Source organism: Henckelia pumila, chromosome 1, assembly GCF_033568475.1.
Source record: "Henckelia pumila isolate YLH828 chromosome 1, ASM3356847v2, whole genome shotgun sequence".
Classification (NCBI taxonomy): Eukaryota; Viridiplantae; Streptophyta; class Magnoliopsida; order Lamiales; family Gesneriaceae; genus Henckelia; species Henckelia pumila.
Window position 1 is genome coordinate 52,708,403 of NC_133120.1, and position 24,537 is coordinate 52,732,939.

The 24,537-nt window shown below is 35.0% G+C and overlaps 1 protein-coding gene across 2 annotated transcripts; it reads right to left on the reverse strand.

Moving 5' to 3' along the window:
* Nucleotides 1-5,206: 5,206 nt before the first annotated feature.
* On the reverse strand, nucleotides 5,207-24,022 carry LOC140863892 (aspartic proteinase 36). Of its 2 annotated transcripts, none has more exons than XM_073267777.1 (10): nucleotides 23,755-24,022; nucleotides 20,518-20,647; nucleotides 20,144-20,391; nucleotides 19,005-19,229; nucleotides 18,092-18,254; nucleotides 17,927-18,000; nucleotides 13,934-14,021; nucleotides 8,201-8,276; nucleotides 7,504-7,575; nucleotides 5,207-5,707 (listed from the first exon to the last, which is right to left on the reverse strand). In XM_073267777.1, the coding sequence occupies exons 1-10, from the start codon at nucleotides 23,988-23,990 to the stop codon at nucleotides 5,553-5,555; spliced, it is 1,467 nt and encodes a 488-aa protein (XP_073123878.1). In that variant the 5' UTR covers nucleotides 23,991-24,022; the 3' UTR covers nucleotides 5,207-5,552. The 2 variants fall into 2 exon arrangements, with proteins under 2 accessions (XP_073123878.1, XP_073123807.1); XM_073267706.1 differs by having other exon boundaries at nucleotides 13,934-14,024.
* Nucleotides 24,023-24,537: the final 515 nt, after the last annotated feature.

Sequence of the window (24,537 nt, forward strand, 5' to 3'; positions counted from 1 at the left end):
AGTAAAGCATAATCATGCAATACTATAAATGCATGTGACTCAATGTTACCAGTGGTTTAGTCCCCGACGGTACTACTCACACTTTGGCGCCAGTATGAGCATGATTGATCAGTATACCCAGTTATCCAGTCATTCATTTTGCATGCATCATATCAGTCTGTTTACTCGTGTTTTACGTTCTGAGTGTAGTTTTCTCACATCCGTGTTATTGTGTTTTCTTGGACACCCCATTCGGCGAGGCAATTTCAGGTGGTTTATCTTGGACCTGGGTTTAGTTGGTGACCAATGCTGGATTTCAGAATTAGCTGCTAGGTTGTTGTTAATTTATTTAAGTTGATATTTCGATTGGGTTGTATTATTCCTTCGCATTGGATTTTACTTACCGGTTGTATTATGCCGGTTTAGCATTTTGGTTTAATTTTTGCAGTATCTCTGATTAAGTTTTTGATTATCATTATTGCATGCTTAAGTATATGTTTAGTAAGTGATATGGGTCCGGTCACTACATGATCGACCCAAAACACCTAATAAATACGTTGTCTGAGTCAGTCTCATAATCAAAAAAAACTCGAACTCTTGTCTTCCTCATATTGAAAGAAATCAATCAATGTTTCGACATCAATACCTTATGCTCATCCCTTGGAGCTCTCTCATAGTTTTTAAAATCTCTTTCTGTGCAATCTACATGCTCAAGCCCTCCATACTCTAGCTCAAACAATCGCATTTGTTGACAAGTTGGCACATTGACTACTGCAAACTATTAACTCAATGTTTTCTTTGATGCAAAAACACTTTGATGTGAACGTAACAAATGCACCTTTGAAGGAGCCGAAAATGGATTATTATGAATTTCTATGAAAGTATTGAAAACCCAAGGAACGGTTTGTTCTTCACAACTGAGATCTTTGACATAAATCCAATTCTAATGTATTCACAAGCTTTTTACATATTGGTTGAGCACTATTTTCCTGTTTAAACCATCTCTCATCCGTTTTTCGTTCTTTAAAGCATTCAAAATTTTTCCAAATAACTTCATTCATTTTCTTAATTTTCTTGATATTGCTCATTCTCGCGCTAAAACCGGATCACGTGCATATTAGTTATAGAACGAAAATTCATCCTCTAACAATTCGGATTTCATCCCAATTTTTGGCTTTCTATCATCTCCAACTTGCTAGGATGTATGAATGATGATCACCTCTATTTTCTTCCATTTTATAAAATATGGCAGTCACTTATATTATACAATAATTTTAATCAAATGCATAAAACAAAAAATAAATCACTCACAATAATGATTGATAGTTATCTAACGCCACTGAATGCAATTGGTTTTAATTTTTGGAATTCAAACCAACCGCAGTTTTTAATTTTTTCTGAATTTACTTGCATTTACAATATCCAAAAATTGACAAATGGTGGTTGTCGCCAAAGAAAAAAACATATAGTAATACTGTAATAGTAACAATTATGTTTTTCAATATTGGAAAAGAACAAAAAAACATGTGATCCAGTTACATGGAAGAGAAAGGGACTCCAAAGATTATTTGATTATTTGATTATGATGATGATGATGATGATGATGCTAATAATAATAATAATAATAATAATAATAATAATAATTGTAGTAACCAAGTATCCACTTTACGTGATTAAGTTGGTTAATCATGTTTGGTTTAGTAAAACACAATTAAGAGATTTTAATATTATTAATCGGACCAAGAAATCGACTCCGGGATGTTCGAAAATGTTCCAAGAGATAAAGTTGACTCGGGTAGTATGGAAGGTCCGAACATGGGCTAAAGAAAGATCGGAAGGTCCGAAGATTTCGGATCAAGCGATGCAGTTCGGAAGCTGATGGTGTAGATCGAAACCACCGATCGAACGGCAGATCGGAGCTTCCGAAGGTTAGGCCATGCACACTAGTGATGTGTCGCCAGCGATTTGACACACAATCGCATGCATGAGATCGGAACGTCCTAAGATGGGATCAAAGCTTCCGAACAGGACAGTTCAGAATGTTGCATACATGAAGAGATCGGAGCTTCCGAACCGGAGATTGGAGCTTCCGATTGAGGTCTATAAAGAGCCGAAGAGATTCTCAAATTTGGTGTGTGTTTGGAGGTATTCTGATGCATTTCAGTGCATATTCTTAGGGTTTTAGCCTTATACCCGCAGGTCGGGCGATAGCGAGGTGTTGCGGGGCTTGTAGCGGAGCTGTGCTTGGGTCAGGACCTTCGACATCAGCGGGCTGGCGACGGACGCATACTTGAACTGCAGATACTTGTACATCTAGGCCAGTGATTGTGGTACGTAAGTACTGACTGAGATATCCAGCGAGTATGCATTCTTATGTGTTGCGTATTATGTGTAATGATACATGTTTTACTGTTTTGATATATTATGTTGCATGTGCATATTCATGTTAAGCCAAGTCTCCTTCGAGATAGTCTTTGTAGTAGGGTCGCTCAGTCATATATTCCTTGTTATATTGTCAACCCTAGATTAGATAATTATCACTTTTAACTTTTGAATATCTAATTTATCATGTGAGTTATAAAAATAACATGAAAAATAATTTAATATAAAAAAAATTATGTATATGCACACATCGCGTGCAAGAGACACTGATATCTAATTAAATTTGAGGCTCTTATACTAACTAACTTTTAAATGATTGAATGAAGTTTTATTTAAAATTATACTTATACCCTCATCAATAAATTTATTGATAAAATTTTATTTCTTTTCCTAAAATAGCCTTTCTTTTCAATATTTAATTCATATTTTTATCTATATTTTTTAAAATTAATTATATCTTTATTTATATTTTTTAAATTTTTAGATGACTATATTAATCCTAATAAAAATTTTTTGTGAAAATAATTTATTAAAAATGAAAAAAAAATATCATATTTAGATATTTATTCAATTATATAAGCACTCAACGTTCACTGACTACAAAAGGAACCAATACTATTATTTTGAAATTTAAGGATTTGATAAAATGTATATAAATGGATAAAGTAATAAGTTTTAAAGAATAGTAATTTAAGTTACGATTCGAATTCCAATCGGAACTCAAACCCAGATCGCCGATCGGTATTTAGGTAGTATTTGGGAAAGCTTTTAGGAAGCACTTCTCAGTTTTTCCTTAACAAAATTTTCAAAATTTGTGAAATTTTGTTAAGGAAAAACTGAGAAGTATTTCCTAGAAGCTCTCCCAAACACTACCTTAATTTGTTCGATAAATATTCCATTTGTTAATTATGAAAGCTTATTTTTTTGTTATACTTTAAAGAAGGGAAAACGGATGAGCGATGGTTTATGTACGAACGATGAGATTTGTTCAGGTGGTTATGAAATAATGAGTAGGTTTCGGATCGGTCTAATACCTGCAATCAAAAGTAATACATTTGACATAAAAAATCATATTTTTAACTAAAATCATCATATGTTATGTAATATATTTTTGACATAAAAAGTAATATTTTCACTCAAAATATTTTTTTCATCACATAATAACTAATAAAAAATGATATTTTGTCATGAAAAATAATACTTTAGACATTAAAATTAAATAATTTTCATGGTTTGAATTTGGTTGGAGATCCATCTCACAAATTTGATCCTAAAATTGTGTCACATAGTTTTTGTCTTTACTAATAATAATTTTTGTATTAGCTTATTTGGATAATATAGTACGCGAATTTATTTGATTTATGTAGGAACATTTTCATATTACAAAGGTTATAACTTATACAAGAAATTTAAGATTTTGCAAATTTATAATTGAAGGGTCAAAGTAATTAATTACTAAATAGTAAATTTAAGAATTTAGTATGTATAAAAAAAATTAAGAATTTAGTAACAACATACATTTTAATTTATTTTATTTTATATTAATATAGGCTATAAGAATTATATCATTCTAATATAAAAAATAATAATTCATGGTATAGAATATAATAGAAGAGGTAACAGAAAAAAATATTGAAAGAGGTTAAAAACTTGAAAAAAAGATAATTTTAATTAATACATTTATTGGTCGTAATGTAATTTAATATCAACTTCTTCTCTCTGTTTTTTATTATTATTTTTATCTGTTTGCTACGAGAATTTTAGTTCGATCATTAGTTGTCCCTATGTGTTCTCCATCTATGTAAATCATGGTTTAAACATTAGTAAGATGCATTATTTTGTTGACGTTCCTGATTAATTTCTGTTACATGTCACATTTAAGTTTTAACTCCATATTTTAAATTTCTATTATATCTATTTGATATTTAAGTGCACAGGACAGGAGCCAGAAATTAACCTAAGGTCGACTGATATTTTTGAAAACTCAATGTATTGATAAAATTCATAAAATATATCAAAATAATAAATCCAATTTGAGCGAGGGACATAAAAAAAATTTCCTGCCTGAGCTGTGGGCTAACGATATAAAGAATTTTATTTAAAAAGTAAGATATCTATGTAATAATATGGACCAAAGCAGGCTTGGGCTGTGTAGTTTGTCACAACCCACTATCCGCCCTTGTACCTGCATAGTACTTCATGCTAGATGTAGAACTTCAATCATTATAAATTCGACGTAGAAGTTGAGATCTGACAATGATCAAATTTCTCGAAATCTTGAATAGTTCAATCGAACATGCACCAAACTCATTAGGAAACATGTAAAATCGATAAATTGATCGAAAAGCATGAGATGTAACATGACGGTCGTGATAAAATCTACAAGCAAAAACATTAATAAACCAAACGAAATACACGCTGGAAAAAAATACAAACAAAACGACCGAAGAAAAAGGTACCAGCCTCCAGTATAACCATGGAACTATATAACACCACATACAAACATAAATATAACTTCTGATACTCAGATTTATTAATTTTATCATTTATTTTGGCGTTACAAAGGTATATATATACATATATTTAAAAAATAAAGGAAAAGGAGAAGGAAAAGGAAAAAGAAACGAAGACTTGACATCTTTGCCTGTTACTATGGACTCACAAACGTAAGCAGGGACGGATGATTTCAGAACAAAGTAATCGAAATTCAAGCGAGACAATGAATTTGAAATAAGAACAGTAAAAGTTTATATTAACTATGCATCATATATTCAACAACACTGGTTAGATATTCTCTACATGCACCACAACAATTATCAGACTTGTAGGTCAACGCTCAATAAAGGATTCGAAATGCCCATGATTACCCCGAAAAAATCAAATATACATAATGTAAAACTGGAAATATTGAAAAGCTGCAGCAGCCGATGGATGATAAGAAAAACGAGCCTCTTGACAGTATATGAGTGTGTCTATATACAACGAACTATCTATATTATCCCATTTGAGAGTTTCCTACAAAACTGGAAACTGAATCAAGTTTGAAATGAGTTGTGATACTGTTGTGATACTGTGAGCTTTACCAGTTGCGAAATTATGCACATCTTAATGTAATCTAAGGATTATATTCATCATGAATTCCTTGGTCTTCAATAGCTTTTATACAACGCGCTACTTTAAGTCGATAATGACTATAATATAGGAGGAAATAGCAAACTGTGGAGCAAAGCCATCAGCAAGAAGAATAAAACTCGCACGTTGAGACTGCCACAGTGAGATATAGAGTGAGCACCCACCAGATGTACTGATCCAGTAAGTTCATCCTTCAGTTTAATAGTCGAGGAGCCTGACACAAACAAATTCGATGGAATAAGTAAATAGACAAAAGAATCTAAAGTTCCTCCATCAAACCATAATCGTCGGTATCAAAGTTTAGAGCTCCGTCACGATTGAAATTTAAACAACTAAAATAACACAAAATTCATCAAGCCCGATCTCTGCACATAATCTCAGTCAATATGTAACTGGAATAGAGCATTCACTAAAGCCACATAGTATCAGTCAATATGTAACTGGAATAGAGCATTCACTAAAGCCTAATGAGTGGTCTTTACGTAGATAAGACACCAATATCCACCATTTTGGATTGATGAATTGAATAACACTATACTTGCAAGTTGCAATAACGATCTATAACTTTGTGCCCGCCACTAGATCTTGCAACTCTGCTTTCGAAGCACAAACTAACAAATTATATTGATCCATGTTCGACCGATGAAGGACAGCAAAAATAAAATTTTAAAAAAAAAGTTACCATGTCAGTGGTCCAAGAAGATTATTCAAGAACTCTTAAAAAAAAAAAAGATTATTCACGCTAGTTAGAGAACTGAAAAATTATTTGTTTACATCCCAAAACATGTGAAGGGTCATCTGGTTGGGAGGGGATTTCGATGTTCAACTGTCGAGTTTTTTAAAAAAAATTTAAGGGACAGGAAAAGCTCCATGAGCAGCAATAGTTCAACCCCATACAAATCCGGCAGAGTAATGATTGTCTTAATTTGCTGTCTCAACATCATGGAGGCAGCTTTTAATTTTCCTCATGCTTCAGACTAATAACAAGTCAATCTATTGTATTTTGTCATGAAGAATATACATTCAGCATTAATCATGCATCTACATACATACTTTTTATCTTAATTAATAAAATAAAATAATGTCAGATTAAAGTTTCCAGACAGCCCCACCCACATTTTTCACAATAACGAACATTAGTCGATCAAATCAAAGCACCCATAAATAGGGACATTGGACCTGGAATTAAAGTAGATGAACAAATGAAAAGAAAAGATAACACTGTGCCCACAAACATTTGTTAATTGTAAAGAAGGGAATCGAAACAGGGAACTTTGACGGCTACAGAAATCAAATAGAATCTATAGACCAAAATTTATAATCTCTGGAATCCCTAGCTGCTTCACTTAAATATCGAATATTGCAGTCATTAGAGATCTCTAAGATTTATGTTTCGCAAAATACTTCTATAATGTGGATTAAAGATTGATATTTCATGTTTTATGAGTCCATTCCTTTAGTATGTCATGTTGGCGCCAGTGCAGTCCTTTGCAAAAGAAGTAGTACCACCATTTTTAATAAATGGATGCTGAATCCTTTGAGGTTCAAGGAATGAAAAAGAACGTTCAAAAAGCCTCCACATTAGCAGTCAAACACCAAGAAAATGTCTGTGATGTTTCAAGGCCTTGTTTCCTCTAAACTTGATCATAAACAATCATAATTGCATTCATTATGTGTAATCATCATAATTCAACATAATTTTACATAACACTGCACAGAAATTAGGTGCACCCAAGAAATAATATGAAACTATATATCTGAAGTGATTCATACGTATCGGATGGTTTACCAAATCTGTATTCAATTTTAAAATAAAAACAATAAAACAATGAGTGAATCAACGTTGGACCATCACTGCTCTTAGGAATCCAGCAGAAAAGAAAAGGTAAGTTAAACATTGTGACAATAACATTTAGTCATCAACTGAGCTTGCAGTAACCTGTAGCTCACTCATGAAGACAAACCACGTTCAACTAGCGATCAAATGTACATACATGCATCAATACTTACAGTTATATTCGGTCCATCCAATTGCTTGATTTTCAAGATCATAAAGGACCAGCTTATTTGAGAGAACCAAATCTGCCAACATTGAACAAAACGAAGTTCAAAACATAAAAAATTAAAGTTAGAGATCTCAACATCATGCCCTACAATAAGTGATGAAAAGATGATAAATGACACTCGGCAACAATCGCTTCTTACAACTCTCCAAAATGTAGAGGAAATGTGAGGCCCCGATTATAATACCGATAATATATATATATATATTTACATGATGGACCAGTACATCGATATATGAATATACCAATACATATACAATATTATATATATAAAATATATATATATATATATATAGAGTCTTGATCCCCGCATCCTAGGGTGTAGGGTTTCTATGGTCGACCACAGAAACCTGGTAGTGTTTTTAGGCCAAGAGTTGGATTGTTGAATTTCCTAAGGTGCGCGAGATCATAATTATATATATATATATATATACGCACACACATATATAATCACACACACAGGATAGACGCAGAAAAGTAGAGGGTGCTATTTGGAAAGGGGCAAACAACTTAGTCAAGACAAGTCTTTGATTGGTATGAACGCAGAAAATATCGCAAAAGAGAATTACTTATTAATTCCACCAAAACAACTTGAACAATTTCAGAATAAAACTTGAGAGAATAATCAAAGTAACCACCCATACCTCCGAAAAGTGTGATATTACTTTTCTCTTGGGACTGAATGCGACTGTTTTGCCAACCAATACAGGTCAAATCTTCCTGTCAAAAAATAAAAATAAATTAAAGTCATCTAACGAGACTAATAAAAATAGGTACCACAGAACATAAGTTTTAGCAATAAAAGGAGTGAACAAAGACATATGTCCAACGAAGAAAACAATAGAATGCATTGATATGTTTTGTTCTCTCAAATTCACATGTCCCTTCGAAAGGAAGTTGTAAAACTAGCATTGCTTCGAAACTATTTTCATTGATGCTGAAATTAACTACTCCCTCATATCTTGTCTTCCAGGTTCCTAATTTTTCCCATAAAAGTTCTTCTCATAACTTGTAGTTGTGACCACTTCATAAGTTGTACTCGTAGTTAACCTAAATTACAGAAGATTTATTAAAAGCTCAGACAACTACCACAACTAGGGCCCCATTACATGGGTAATATGATTATAATGTGTTAGATTTCATTATTCTTTCACTTCATCCCTTGACAAACTTGGGATTTCATGTAGTTCGGAACGTCCGAAGTAGGGATCGGAACTTCAGAAGAGGATCGGAGCTTCTGATCAGTAGCAGTTTGAGACGTGACAAGCATGCGAGTTCGGACCTTCCAAACTCCGTCTATAAATGGGCCACGGATTTCTCATGGTGCATGTTTGAGGTGTTTGAGTGTGTATCAGTGTAAATTTCTTAGTGTTTTTATTCTTATACTCGAGGTCCGAGTGATAGCCAGGTGCTACGAGGCTTGTAGAGGAGCTGTGCTAGGGTTGGGGCCTTCCGGGCTGACAACGGACGCAGCCCGCGCTGGTATAGTCCGAGATCCCTATTAGCATTAGAAAATATCTATTAGCTTAGTTATGACTTTTAGATCAGTGTCAGTGACATGGTATTGTCTTGACTTGTAGTGATGGACTGTAGATACTTGTTCATCTAGGCCAGTTGTTGAGGTACGAAATGACTATCTGAGATATTCTGGTTGAGTATACATGTTCTATGTGTTGTATTGTATCTGGCATGTTTTATGTGCATATATTATGTCACGACTATTATGCTGCATACATTTTCATGTTGAGTCTGTATCCTTCAGATAGCCTGTAGTGGGGTCGCTCAGCACCTTTTTCCTTGAGTGGATGGTTGGACCCGTTTGCACGGGATCAGGTCACCTATATCCACAAATTATTCTGGTGGGTGAGCCACCTCCTGATGTGACGGCTCAGAGTGCTACATACCATGGTGTCTCTTGACTGAGCAGAGATTGACTGAGATAGTTTTCCGGTATCTTGTACATTTGAATTCACGCACTCATAGCATGTGTATACTCATACTTTCGTATTGGGTGTTAGCGTTGACGTCCTTGGTTTTGTTTTGGGACATCTCATTCGACGGGGCAGGTTTGTTGGTTGACTAGGTGCTGGATCAGTGTTTGGTCGGTGACCAGGGCCGGAGTGCAGAGGTTGCTTGTGGTTTAGATTAAGTTTATCTTTGGTATTGTTGGTTTCGATTGGGCTGTATAATTAATTACTTTGGGTTTCAATTATTTCCCTATGTATTCTGCCGAGTTGATAATTGTTGAAGTTTTCACAGTTATCTCTGTTTATGTTTACCTGTTTAAGTTAATTGCATGCCTATGTTTCTAACTAGTAGGTCATCTAGGTGGAGTCACTATAGTTTTCCAATTATTTCTTTGTATTTCATTCAAATAATGATAGTGAAATTTTATTATGGCACTATCGATTAGGGCGTCCGAACTTTGTGTGCCTTTCGAAGTTGTTTCCGTTTCTTTGCAGGAATAAAATCTCTTATTCTGTTCAGTGTGATATTTGCCAACTTTCCAAACAGACACGTAACACTTTTCCATCACAACCCTAGAAACCATCAGCACCATTCTCACTTATACATAGTGATATATGGGGTCCATTCAAAATACAAAATGTTACTAGTACACGGTGGTTCTTCTTACTTGTGGATGATCATACCAGACTATCGTGGGTCTTTCTAATGAAAATAAGTCTGAAACATCCAACCTTTTCAAACATTTCTTTACAATGGTCCAAACCCAATTTTCTACAAATATCCAAGTCCTCCGAACTGATCGAGCCACGGGTTATTCCAACTTGGTTCTGGGTAATTACCTCACAAAACACGGTAGCGTTCACCAAAGTTCTTGTGTTGTTACCCTCAACAAAACAGAGTCACTAAAAGCAAGAATCATCACCTACTTGAAGTTTCCCGATCATTATTGTTTACTTACAAAGTCCCGCAGCATTTTTGGGGTGAGGCAATACCAACTGCCACGTACCTTATTAATCGCATGCCGTCCTGAGTTCTCAATTATGAATGTCAGAAGTTTATTAAGGAAAAATTTGTTCAAGATATGATTTGATTTGATTTGATAAGAATAAAATATCTCACAGATTTGGTGGGATATTATTCTGAGTTGTTTCTATCTATTAAAGTGTATCAATTGTTAAGTTTGTATGTACAGAAAATTAGGAAATAATATTTTCTCTCCATTCTATCGTGTTCTGTAAGTTCTACATGATATCAAAGACCAAGGCGGTCATAAATTTCAAGGCGGCAATGGTCGGCGCTACTGGTGGTAATGAATCCAGCGGTTCCGGCAGCGGATCTCAAACCGCAGGCCTGTCTCTCTCCGATACATCCCTATAGATCACGATCCATAAATTAAATGGAAAAAACTACCTTGAATGGGCGCAGTTGTGCGTCTCGTCATCGATGGCAAGGGTAAGCTAGGATACTTGACCGGTGAAATTAAAGCTCCACAAAAAACTGATGCAAAGTTCAATCAGTGGAGATCTGAAAACTCACAGGTCATGACATGGCTCATTAACTCCATGGATCCAATAATTGGCAAACCGTTTATGTTTCTGCCCACTGCCCGTGATATTTGGGAGGCAGTTTGAGAGACGTACTCTGACTTGGAGAATTATTCTCAATTATATGTACTGACCACTAGCATGTGGCAAATCAAACAAGGCAGTAGAGACGTCACAACCTACTATTGATGGTTCTCTAGCAAGAATTGGATCTCCTCGACGGGGAGGAGTGGGAATGCAACAAAGACAGCGTGCGCTACAAGAAAAAAATTGAGCACAGTAGGGTGTTTGTGTTCCTTGCTGGATTAAACACAGACCTCGACGAGGTTCGAGGTCGCATACTTGGGCGCAAACCTCTGCCCAGTATTCGAGAAATTTTCTCAGAGATACGGCGCAAAGAAGCCTGTCGCCAAGTGATGCTAAAGCGTGCTGAAATAACCCTGGAAATTGAAGGATCAGCCCTTGTTAGCAAGGAAAATTGGGCAGACAGACGTGCCGAAAAATCAAAACCATGGTGTGAAGTGTAAAAAAACTCTGGCGTACCATTGAAACGTGCTGGGAAATTCATGGGAAACCAGCACATCTCAAGAAAAAATCAGTCAACCATTACAGGCATAGTACTGGTGGTCGTGCCCTTCAAACAAGTGCGGATGAATCTGGACAGCCATAGTCACCCTCAGAAACTCTTCCTTTCACAAAGGATCAGCTTGAGCACCTGTACAAATTATTTGACAATCGCTTGAAAGAAACCAATCGACCCGATTTTGAAGATTTGAAATCCAAGCTCGACATGACAAACATCTATTACCCAGCTTTGAGGGAGTGTTGAATTGTAACGCCCCAGATTCGACGACTGTTCTCATTGTATCAAGACGAGTCAATCCAGCGTGCTTATGTACTCACTCACACGCACCCTGAAAACTTCCTAAGGGTCACTCATCCTATAATTGTCACAAATCAAGCACGCTTAACTTTGAAGTTCTTATATGATGAGAACCCGAAAAGAAGATGCACTTCTTAGTATGATTAGTACCTATCAAATCTTTTAAGTCCTCCTCAACTGTGCAGTCCCTTACCTGCACAGTTTCAGAATCCCTCTCATTCCGGTACGGGATCGGTTAATTCATGTCTCCTTCGCCTAGAAGCCTGCCAGGAACCGCTCATTGTCCGTGCAACCTCTTGGCATCGACGATCAGTCCCCTCCATGTGGTTCGTCCCCGAACCATACCGTACTAAGAGAGGTCGGCTCTGATACCAACTGTAACGCCCCAGATTCGACGAATGTCCTCACTGAGTCAAGACGAGTATTTTCAGCGTGCTTATGTCATCACTCACACGCACCCTGGGAAGCTTCCCAGGGGGTCACCCATCTTATAATTGCCCCAATGCTTAACTTTGGAATTCTTATATGATGACTGATGAGCTCCCGAAAAGAAAATGCACCTTCTTGATATCAGTAGTACCTATCAAATCTTTTAAGCTCTCCTCAACTGTGCAGTCTCATACCTACACAATCTCAGAATCTCTCTAATTTCGGCACGGGATCGGTTCATTCATGTCTAACTTCGCCTAGAAACCTGCCAGGAGCCGCTCATTGTCTGTGCAACCTCTTGGCACAGGCGATCACTCCCTACCCTCTTATCAGCCCCGGGCGTCACATGAATATTTGAATATTTATCTAGTAGTTAGAATATTGTCATCTTGTATTTTAAATTTGAATATTATCATCTTGCATTTTAAATTTGATTTTTAGTTGGGATTGGATTTGATTACTTTCATTATTGCAGGGATAGTTAGCCCATATATTCAGCTTGTACGCTTGAGAAATAAAATAGAATAAGAGAAACTTTTGTCTCTCATATTCATCGTTCAACATACTACATGAAGCCGCAATCGAGTACAAATCTAAGTCCATTATTTTGACAGCTCGACAATAATAATGTATTTTCCAAGTGTAAGACAGCAAATGATAGGACAATGTTTATTTATCTTTCCGGGGAATATTTTCATTTCCCGGAAATATAAACAAAAATAAACCCGATTAACCTCATAAAATTATATTTCAAACACACCTTTTCATCACTCCGAAGCATAATTCTGTCATTATAGTATATTATAATCCAGTAAATTATTTTTAAATTTTGAAATAGCTGTATCATATTTTAGAAACTAAAAAACCAAATATTCTATGGCATGTCGCAACATCTATAATATAAAATGCCTTACTTTGACACAATAACCAAACATATTACAAATACTTCAGTTTATTACCAGAAATACATTTCCAAAAATAGTGTGAGCATGATCTAACATACCTAGTATTTCAGGATTTGTAATATTTGTAATTCATGATTAACACTGTGTCACTAACATTGATTTCGCTGGTTTCAAGAATCCATTTTGCTAAGCTAGATTGTCATGCATTAGTTTGACTAATCATCATCTGGCCCATGACAATTTAAATATAAGTGTCCCCGCAAAATGCTGGCAAGCAACTTGGCTGCTCATGCAAAGGAAACAAGGAGCTCCTTCTGCGGGGCACCAAATATCAAGTACCCTACAGATGGCACAAATGAAAGTTGAATATTGGTCTAATTTTAGTAGCAAACCATTAAAACTAGTCATGCATACTAGACATGGCATTTGTCTTTCTCAACAGCGCAAGAATTTAACTTTAGGAAAATAACAACATACTAGACATGGCATTTGTCTTTCTCAACAGCGCAAGAATTTAACTTTAGGAAAATAACAAATTTTGTGAATAAAATATTTTTTTCCCCAAAGGTGAATAAAAGATTTTAGAGCAGCAACAGATTGTGAAAAATAACTATGCTAAACCTTAAATGAGTAACAGAATATACTTACAAAAGAAAATAGGTATTCGTGAGGATAAACTTTCAGCAGGAGCGAATTCTCAAAGTGAAAAACAACAGGGGGAAAATCGTCATCAAGACTACTGCAAGCAGAAGCAAGGTTATAAAGGTATACAAAACTTCTGAGGAAATAGAAGATTCTGTACAAACGCAAGTCAGAATAGTAAATGAGGTAAATCAGTAAAGCTGGCAAAACAGGTCGGCCTACCCCGACCCGCCTCGGTTCCCGCCAATTTGACGGGTTGGAAAAACCTCAACCCAACCCACCTTGAGCTGCGGGTTAGGTGGGCAACCAACCAAAAATTTAAAAAAAAATAAATTAACAATTCATTCTTAAAATCTATTAAATTGATGAAAATTCTCACATATTTGATGAAACTGACTATCCACATGCAAAATTTTAAGCATATACTTGAACAACCAAATGATACATTAATAAAAAAATATTATTAAAAAACACTCAATATAGACATATATCTATTTTTAATTAAATGTGTTGTGATGACGGCTAAATTTAAATTTTTTTTTAAAAGCGTTGTATCTTTTCAAATTTTTCCCCACAGATAATAGGATATAGTTTTTATTATATTTTTTGTTTCTCAAATAATCTCCTACTTTAATTTAATTTTTTTTTCTTTTTTTTTTTATCAGAAACGATAATATATTATATAAAATAAAGGGTGTGATAATTACAAAAAGCGGACCAAAGGTCCACGCAAATAAACTAGAAGAAAAGCCACCAAATATGTTAACCCAAAACTAATCTCCATTCCCTGTACAAATCTGAAACCGAAAAAGATTGAAAATCTGTAATCTTATGCACCCAAGTAGGGACTCTGAACTTTATCTTGTCCCATAGATCTTCCACCTGACTCATCCTCCTATTTCTTTGAAGCCACGCTGACCAGCACACACAATGCACAATGGCTTCCCAAAATACTTTGCCCCTTATACCCAACAACACTCCTATATCTGCCCCTTTTACCCAACACTCCTATTTCTTTCCGTAATTTTATTATTTTTAACACTCCCTACTTTAATTTTGGAAATATTAGAAGCGAATTTTGATTCCACTACATATAACCATTAAACAATACAGCCTTACAAATTTCACACAACCACATAAGAATTAATTCCGAGAGAGAAAACTAATTGTTTAGTAATTAATAGAAATTTTAATTAATGTTTTAAAAATAAATGGCAGGCCAACCCGCCCTAACCCATAATCTAAACGGGCTAATTAGTTTCGACACGCCTGCAAATAGGTTGCTAAAATCGTAACCCAGCCCACCTGTTTTTTGGTCAGGCCAAACCTACAGCTCTACAAATCAGTTCAGTATAATGATGAACTCCTCGAGAATTAGAGAACCAGGATATCAAACAAGACTATTCAACAATAAAAAAAATTTAAGAAGCCAATTAATAATATGGACCATCTTCCAGCAATTAAATCATAGCAAAATTCACTAATGCAATATACTTAAATGTCAAGTTTTAAGAGAACAGCAAAATTAAGATTTAGTATTGCAGGATATCTCGTGCACTATAAATCATAAAAGCCACTATTGTCAAATGGAGAACAAAAAAAATCTTGTTTCTCAAAAAATCTTGAATTCGAGAGACGAAAACAAAATCTTAAAATCTCGTTTTTCAAAATATCTTGTTATATGATGAAGAGAAAGAAATGAATTGTTTGTTTTCGGCTCTGTTCTCAACTGTAATTAAGCCCACAATTTAGTTTTCAATAAATATTTTTTGTAAAAATACCGAAGTTGTTAAGTATTTTGGACCAAACTTTCATTGCACTGTCATACTTCCATTTCCTTTTATCGCTAGCTTCACGTGCCACCATCACCTTTCTAGTTTTTTCTCCCCTCCAATTCACTCATACCATTCAGATGAGTGATGAAGCAACACGCTATAATATAAAAGGGTGGTTATCAAATGAAGCAATATTGATCCGGCCCCCGAGAATTAGGTGGTCCTCTTTTGTACGAGTTACAACCAAGTAGCATGGAACACTAGTCAGCCTTTTAAGTCAACCATGACTAATATTGTTATTGTGGTACCGGTGTCGATATTTTAGACAAGAAAAAGTGAAGAGGTTTTATGGAATAACAAGAAGTATGCATTTTGTTGTGTAGTAGCATCTTCCAAGACGTATATAATTCCATTTTTTTCATCGTGTCAAAGCTTAAAGCATATGATATTTTTGCAAAAAAGGATTGAATCCACTAGTTTAACTCCACAGAACAGTTGTAACTTGTAAGCAAATTCTGCAATAGCATGAATCGGATCCTTCAAAATAATATTATTATTTATTAGTTGATGAAAATGAAGAATTACTAAACTAAGATTGTCCTGCTATAATTTTTTTTTTTTTTTGAAGAAATTACTGCCATCATTTGAAAGATGAAGAAAGAACCTCATATCCAGCAATTCCAAATATTGCCAAAAGCAACTCACAGACTTGTATTTGATCTGATACGATTGGTCATCGGGTCGGGTTGGCGAAAATCTTATTTAAAAAATTCTCAACCCCGACCCGACCCGAACCCGACTAAACCGAACAAACTCGATTTTATTTTTTATTTTTTCAAAAAATAATTAAATAAAAATTCAAAACACATAATAATAATAATAATAATAATAATAATATTTAATTTAAACACGTAATAACAAAATCTAAGCTTATATATACTTTAAATTTGAAAGTTTAGTTGTCGAAAATTTAAAGTATACTTACTACAAAAAAGAAAAAATTATTTTAAAAAATCAAATTATACAAATAAACATTAAATGACGAAAATATATTATATCAATATACAATAAATTTTTTTCAAGCATTCAACATATAAAAATATAGCAAATCTTTCTTAATTTTATATAAAATAATAATAATAAATTAAAAAAAAAAGGTTTCGGGTCACCTCGGTTCAATCCGGGATTAATTTTTTTCCAATTAGCTTTCAGGTCAACCCGATTCGACCCGAACCCAAAAACCCCAACCCTAACCCGATATTTTTTATGTCGACTCGTGTTGGATTGGCGGGTTGGGTTCATTTTTGACACCCCTATTCAAAATGCATAAAGGCCAATGACATTCTTTGAGAATATTTTACCGGGCATCATACATTTACGAACATTGAACAATAGTCGCATCTTGAATAGCAATGTACGATAACAAAGATAAAATTTTGCCTCAAAGCACTATTTTCTATTATTCTCAAATCTTGTAAGGGCTAATAACACATGGACAATGCAAGTAGAAACCTGAGTTACTTTCTCTCTTGTTCCAGTTAACAAATATGGCATTCAAGGAAAGTATCATCGCACATGTACTTATTCTATAATGCATGCAAAACAGCATCATAATTAAAATGGTCTTACGTAGCTTATGTAGGTCTCTCTAATGTACCAAGTTGTTTTATGAGAGTCATAATCATGGAATTCTAGCCTTGAAGTGGATTTTATCCTGATTACAGCAAGACTAATAGATAAGCTTTTCCAGCAAGAAATGAGAATTTAACACCATGGACAATTCATAATGAGTCAAAGATCCATTGCTTCATCGAAAATGTTGGTGTTTGCTCAAGGATTTCAAATTGATCCACAAACAGTTTGAAAAAATTTCCCAGTATGGCCATCCCAGAGTTAATAAACAAATAAATTTGCAGGTTTCAGAACTGCAATGGTCGCAATTAGCCAATAACATTAGAATAAGAAATCACATACCCATAGGTAGTATCATCGACCATCAAAATGCTACAAGATCTACCAGACAGGACCACAGATTTCAAATGCTAACAAAGAGCAATGCATAAGTGAACAAGGCGGAAGTATCAGAAGACTGAAGTCAAATATATATGGAGGATACTGGCAAAAAGAAGCAAGTTAAATAAGACTGAGAAGTTATTGCAACAATAATGAACAGCCGCATCAACTGAGAACAACTCATAAGAAAAGCATCAAACAGGAGCCATACTTTCCTGAATGGTCAAAGCAAGTGTACTGGTCATGAAGTGTTTGTAAGGTCAAATCCGGCTGCCAGGAGAGTATCTAATAAAGATAATGCACATAGAATATTAAATTTCCAGCTCTTCAACACAAGATATTTGATAAACTTGATTAAAACAATTGTAAATGATACCTGTTTCACTAGTGGCACATATATCTCCTGCGGAAGATATGCCAGTGTGGTACCACTATCAATAATTGCCCCTTTATTGTCATTAATCATATAGACATCAGTGGTGAGATTCAGAAAATCAAGCCCAACTTGAACTGCTGTCATATTGACACTGTAATGGGACCTGCAATTGTAATGGAAAAGCAAAAGGGTTCATGGGCATGTGGTTGAAATTAATGTAGGTAAAGCATTCAAATACAAAATACCAAATTTGAAATATCTATTCATGGGGAATCCGGAAGAACAAAGTAGAAAGGAAACAGGATCTAAGGAGTAGTTTCTCTCACACACGCTAAGCATGGGCTGTACTCAATCTTTCAGCAATAGACTAATCTATTTCTCTATGAGTACTAGGTGGTTCAAAGGTTTTTAACTAGTACAATTACACAGTTTTTTTCTGCTAAAAGCTCGAGATATTTCCCTCACAATCCATCAGATGCTACCTGCTTGTTTTCATTACATTCATAGTTCCTTTCATCTCATTTAGCTTACAGATGAGGCAAACCATAAAATACAGTTACGAACCCTGTGGCATCCTATGAATCAACATGAAGAAGAAATATAACTATAACTTAATTAAAAAGATGTTCATGCATCATGTTGAAACTTCAAGAAAATTAAAAGTAAAGTATACTTCTAAACTTTAAATTCAATCAAACAAAAAGACATGATCATTTGTCAAACTACACTGACTCCATAGCCTTCTAGGTATTCTACATGGTATTGGCGGATAAGAGACAATTTTCTGGTTTCTTGTCGATAAAGAAAGAATCAGGTAAAAACAGGAATCGGCATTCTAACTGAATGGAAATAATGTTATACAAGACAGAAAGCAAAGTGACACGTTAGAATTATGAAGGAAGATCTGACATACTGGTCTGGCACCAGAGGCGTTGTATTCACTTGTGGTTGAACAACATGGCCAATGGCAAAGATGCCACCACCATTCACACCATCTAAACAATGCGCAAACATCTTTTTTACTCTTCTAGATGCAGCCAGCTGTGAAATCATTGAGGAATTGGATTTCCCAAAACCCAGTATCCCATCAAGCGCATCATCCGATGATCCTAGATCCCCAGATTGTCCAGCACCACATCTGCCAAAAAACACTGCACATAATAACAGGCTAAAGAAAATGCGCACGTCACCAATTAGAGGTTCCAAAACTTCAGGGAAAACCATAGACAGATTGTATGGGAGAAAATAGGGGGCCCGCGTCTTGTTCAATAAATGAAAAGGTTATTGAGATACATAATAAAACCAGAGAGAATATCTGAACTGTCGGATATCTCGCAGCCTTGCAAGTTCAAATTAAGCATCTTTAAAGCAATCTTGATTTTGCATGCGCTCACAAAAATAATGTAGAATTGCGTGCAACATTGAGTTAAAGTAAGTGGAACATAGTACACCAAAGTTTAAGCTCTCCAGCAGTAAATTAAACAGATAATTGAGTGGGTTATGAAATTTAAACTGTCTATCAAATCTTGCCAGGCTACATCACAATATCATGAAACTTGATTTAAAGATAAATGTCTACCATTTCCACTTCAAATTGATGCTTCATAGATAGAGATTGCTAATAGTTTTCAAGTTGTAGAACCAAAAACTGCGGTCAGGCAGCCGCATGGATATGCTTGTGTCTTTTTGTTTCGCAGGAGTCCTTCGTTTTCTGGACAGGTTCCTGGTTGATTTAATTTTTTTGCCTCCGGATGTTAGCCTTGACCAACCTCTATATCATGTTTTTATTTCTATAAGTTGGGGTATGGCATGAACACCTGTCGTCTGGACGTTTGTTATCACAAAAGGTTACTCATGTAGAAAATATTTGCAAGGTTTAGAACTATTATGACTCTGGACGTTCATTAACCAAGAAATCTGTTTGATCTTAGCTATCCACGTGGTACGTGTGCAACAAACAGAAAAAGTTAGTCTTTTGCATAAAATATGCCAGTCTGAGTCTCTCAGAAGCACTTGAATCCATAAAGAAGGCTGAAATAGAACTTAACATACCCAAAAATAACACTCCCATTAGCTGATGTTGTTTGTAGATCGCCAGAGACTCGATCATAAATGACAATGTCCTCAACAAAGTATCCCATGCTATAGGTCCCATCTCCATAAACCTCGGTATAGAAACATGATGTATTTGCTGTACAACCAGAGAATGAACCTCCTCCTATCCCTTTACAAAAATCGTTTTCACATGATACCAGTTTCCCGGTTAAAGAGTCATTTTTATTGTAACGGGTAAGTTCTATCTGCCAAAGTATAAAAACTTTGTTAAAACAAAATGATAGAGCCAAAGGATATGCCAATTTAGTTAGCATTCTAAACCTCATCCAAGAGACAAAAGATGTAGACAACAAAAACAATCAGAATCATACACCATGGTAGCCTCTTTGGGGACACTCATGGCACTGAATGCAATTAACCCATGTTATATCACTTCCAGTATCAACTTGAACATAATAATCCTTTGCAGGTGTTCCTATCCCTATTTTAGCGTAGTAAAGCCTGTATCATCAAGCCAACACAGTAGTAAGATAAATGCAAATGCAATGAAACAAATTATCAATAGTCTGGTACAATACCTTTTCTTTATTATTTTCCAAATGAACAAATAGGTAAGAGGTTAAAGTTGTACATTCTAAATCATATTTACGGCTCTATCGTTTAGTCAAGTGAGCAGTAAAAAAGATGAAAAGAAAACGGAAAACCACACATCACTATGCAAGGTTGCTCCTTTTCAATGTATGTCTACCATGTGTAAACTGGCTGTAAGATAAACTCACACAAACATAAGTCAATAAGACACTGTTGTTTTTCTTATTTTCAACAAAACTCGCTTGTGCCTCACCCTTTGGCACAGTTCCCTGCCAGTAAATAGATTAAAAACGACAAACTGTACAAGGGGAAACTAGGCCAAAGCCACCGAAAAATAAAGAAGACCTTACACTATAGTGGGGGTGTACTAATATATATGTTGTCTATTTGCTACATGCACAGATGTCAACTTTTTGCATGATCCCTCACAGAATTCACATAAAGATCAATGCAGCCACTAGGTTTTTCACAAGATAGATAAATTATTTTTTATAACTATCCGAAGATACAAATGTAACTTTGATGAGATAAAAGGCAGAAATTCTTTTCCGCAAATTGACATTAACTATTTAGTGCATTTATTTTCGAGACTTAGCAATCACTATTTAATGCAACATTGTACCCCCAAAGCACAGCATAAATTCAAACAAACATTATTTGTTTCCAGTTCTTATCACATCACTAATTAGTAATGCAACGCAACTCACATGTTATTTCAGCCCCAAGATTTGGCATCTCTTGAAGGTGTCGATTAGTTTCCAGAAAAAAAAAAACTCAACCACTACATTTCAGTCCTTGATTCGATAGTTATGCATTTATTCCAATTATAATCCATCCAAATACTGCTATTTAATTTTAAAAGAAAAAATCATTACTGATTTGATAACAGAGACACTAACTCCCTCTGCAGCATGACTTCACAATCATAAAGTTTTCAAAAAACAATATGAAAACCAAACGTAGTCAGACGACAAACAAAATTAAAAAAGAAAAAAACTTGGCAAGATTGCTATACAACCCCATTATGGACCTAATATTGAACCAACCATACGACAAAAGATTCTTTATGTTCATTGATTCATTAGACAAGAATAAATTTAGTTGTCAATGCGTTCACAACAAATTAGCTAATTTAGTTGTCTATGCATTCACAATAATTCGCTAATCATTTGAGCTGATAGAAACCATGAGCACTTTAAGCAAGATTAATTTGGTCTCCTAATATTTGAAATTAATTAAAAACCCTATCAAAAAAAATTTGGCGCAAAACCTACTCTAATTTTGAGCAGGTTGCTAAAAACCTCTATTCTCAAATTATGGGTGTGCATGCATTTTTTTGGTCTCTTTTCTTTATTAATTTTAACTATTTTTACTCGATTCTAAATTTCTAATGACACAAACAAACCTCTACAGCTCATTCAATTTGAAGATTTCTTTTTTCATAATTACACATAAAAACCAAAGATGATCTATTACTTGCCACCTTTTAATTTTTTTTCTTTTTCACATATGCTAAAATAAAATAAAGAATAAAGAATAGTAAAGGAACATTCAATTTTAATATGATAAATTGGTGCATTTGAGTCATTATGAGATGAGTAAAGAAAGTAGAAAAACATCAAAGGTCTCCAGAAAAGCAAGTGCATAAACACCATTTGAGTATAGGGGGTGTTTAAGTAAAATATCTAACATCGTATGAGTCTGGCACCTACTTATTCCTGAAAGTTTTACTTCTTGGTTACTTTCAATATCACCGGGAGCCCGGAACCAAATTCTTTCACCTAAAAGACAAATTACTAAAACCAAAATTCAAAGACAAAAATAAATCCCGAAAATCTGCATACTTTTGAAAGTTAGCTATGTAGCACGCGTGTCGGATACGGCAAAACCCGTGTCGTTGACTTTTTAAAAGTCTGGCCAGTCGGATATGTTTCGGATACAGTTAGGGTACGGCAGGGACACGTTTTCCGGGTACGTTTGGGCTAAATTGCAAATAACTAAAAGTTTTAAGGGTTAAATTGAAAAATAATAAATTCTGAGGACTAATTAATGAATAGATTAAAATGAATTGGGACTAAAAAAGCCCTAAATTAGTCATTCTTTCTTTTGTCGATCTCGTCCCCTTTCTTTCTGCTTCTCTCATCGTCCATCATCACCAACACCAAGTTCTGCTTCGGTCCTTCTCGTTCCCCTTTCTTTCTGCTTATCTCACTAAATTTATATATAATAATTGTATATTTTTTAATAATAGCGGTATCCTAACCATATCGTGTCTTATATTTTCAAAATTTTTGGTATCTCCGTATCCGTATCGTATCCGATAAGATACGCGTACCCATATCCACGCAAATAGAAAGTTAGCATTCTCTAAGAACATTTTATCCTATATAACTACCATATCTTCAGCACAACCATTTCAGAACCATTCTAGCATAAAAATTACGAGATTGCACAAGCAACATGATATATCAATCACTAATTGCTCGATAAAATTCGTCAATACATTTAAGTATATGACCCCTGGGTTGGTTACTTATTCAAACAATCATTCAAACCCTAATCTTGGTATGGTTTAGAAACTAAGGTTGCTAAGAATAATGTATCCCATTGTTGATTCATCATTCATCATTCATCACACAACCCATATATTTAAGCACGTACAATCATACAAAATTATTCATTCAAACACCACAGCTAATTTTTGGCAAAGCATCAAAAGTACCATTTCTTGATAGGATTTTACATTATCACATTATTAGAAAGAGATATATATTCACTACTACATCAGACCACACAAAATATCACAATCACTATTTATCCAAACATTAATCCATAACCCCGGCGTCTGAAGAAGTTCAGAAACCAAAATTTTAAAAAACCACCATTTCGGATCATCGACTTCCGGGATAAGAAACCCTCAGCACAACGCCTGATTTCCTAATCATCAATTCGTCCAACCAAAATCCGCACCAAAAAACACCATTAACAGCAAATTACAAAAACCAAAAAGAGCATACCCAATTGAGTCGGGACGGCCAGTCCCTCCAAGAGGAACATCAACGCCGGCTAGAATTGCAAGGTGGCGAACGACGTCGTGTGCTCTTAGGGCACTGAGGCTCCGATCAGAGCCTGGAAATTTGTACGTCACTTCAATCACCCCCACTCCACCGCCACCGACGCCGCCGCCGTGTGAGAACGCGAGGAACTCGACGACCGCCAGAAAGGGAAGTATCCAGTGGAGGCGCGAATCCATTTTCCGGCGCTGATGAATAATGATTGGCGCTATTTAATCAAATTCTAATGAAAAGTTGTTATTAATTAATATATTATTTATTATATAAATATATATTATATTACATGGGGTAAATTTGAGAAAAATGCTTCTGTCCGTTTATAAATTAAAATTCAGTCCAGGTAATTTTTTTGTGGATCTAGTACCTGACACAATCTCAATGTTATTTTAAACTCCCTACGCAAATTTTTTTCACTTATTTCTATTTTTAATTATTAAAATAAAAGTAATTTTATTATTATTTTTAAAGCTCAATCACAATTCACAATTCCCAAATCTCAAATCCCTATCTCTCGTCTTCCCCTCTCAGCTCGCCTTTACCATGGCATCTCGCCTCTCCCATCTCCTTCTCTCGACTGTGCGGGGGTCACCTTCGTCACCGCAGCTCTAACCCCAACGAAAACAAATCGGAGACCACCTTGACTGTGCGTGGGCCACCTCCAAGAACAACGAGGCCAAATCGTGTGAGCCATCGCCCTTGTTTCGATCGGAATCTGCAAGTTGTTCT

Coding starts and splice junctions, on each gene's coding strand:
- LOC140863892 (XM_073267706.1), bottom strand. CDS start 23,990: ATGGATTCGCGCCTCCACTGGATACTTCCCTTTCTGGCGGTCGTCGAG. Junction 20,392..20,517: donor CCCAAAGAGGCTACCATGGT/GTATGATTCTGA, acceptor ATACTTTGGCAG/ATAGAACTTACCCGTTACAA. Junction 18,255..19,004: donor ACGCCTCTGGTGCCAGACCA/GTATGTCAGATC, acceptor TTACAATTGCAG/GTCCCATTACAGTGTCAATA.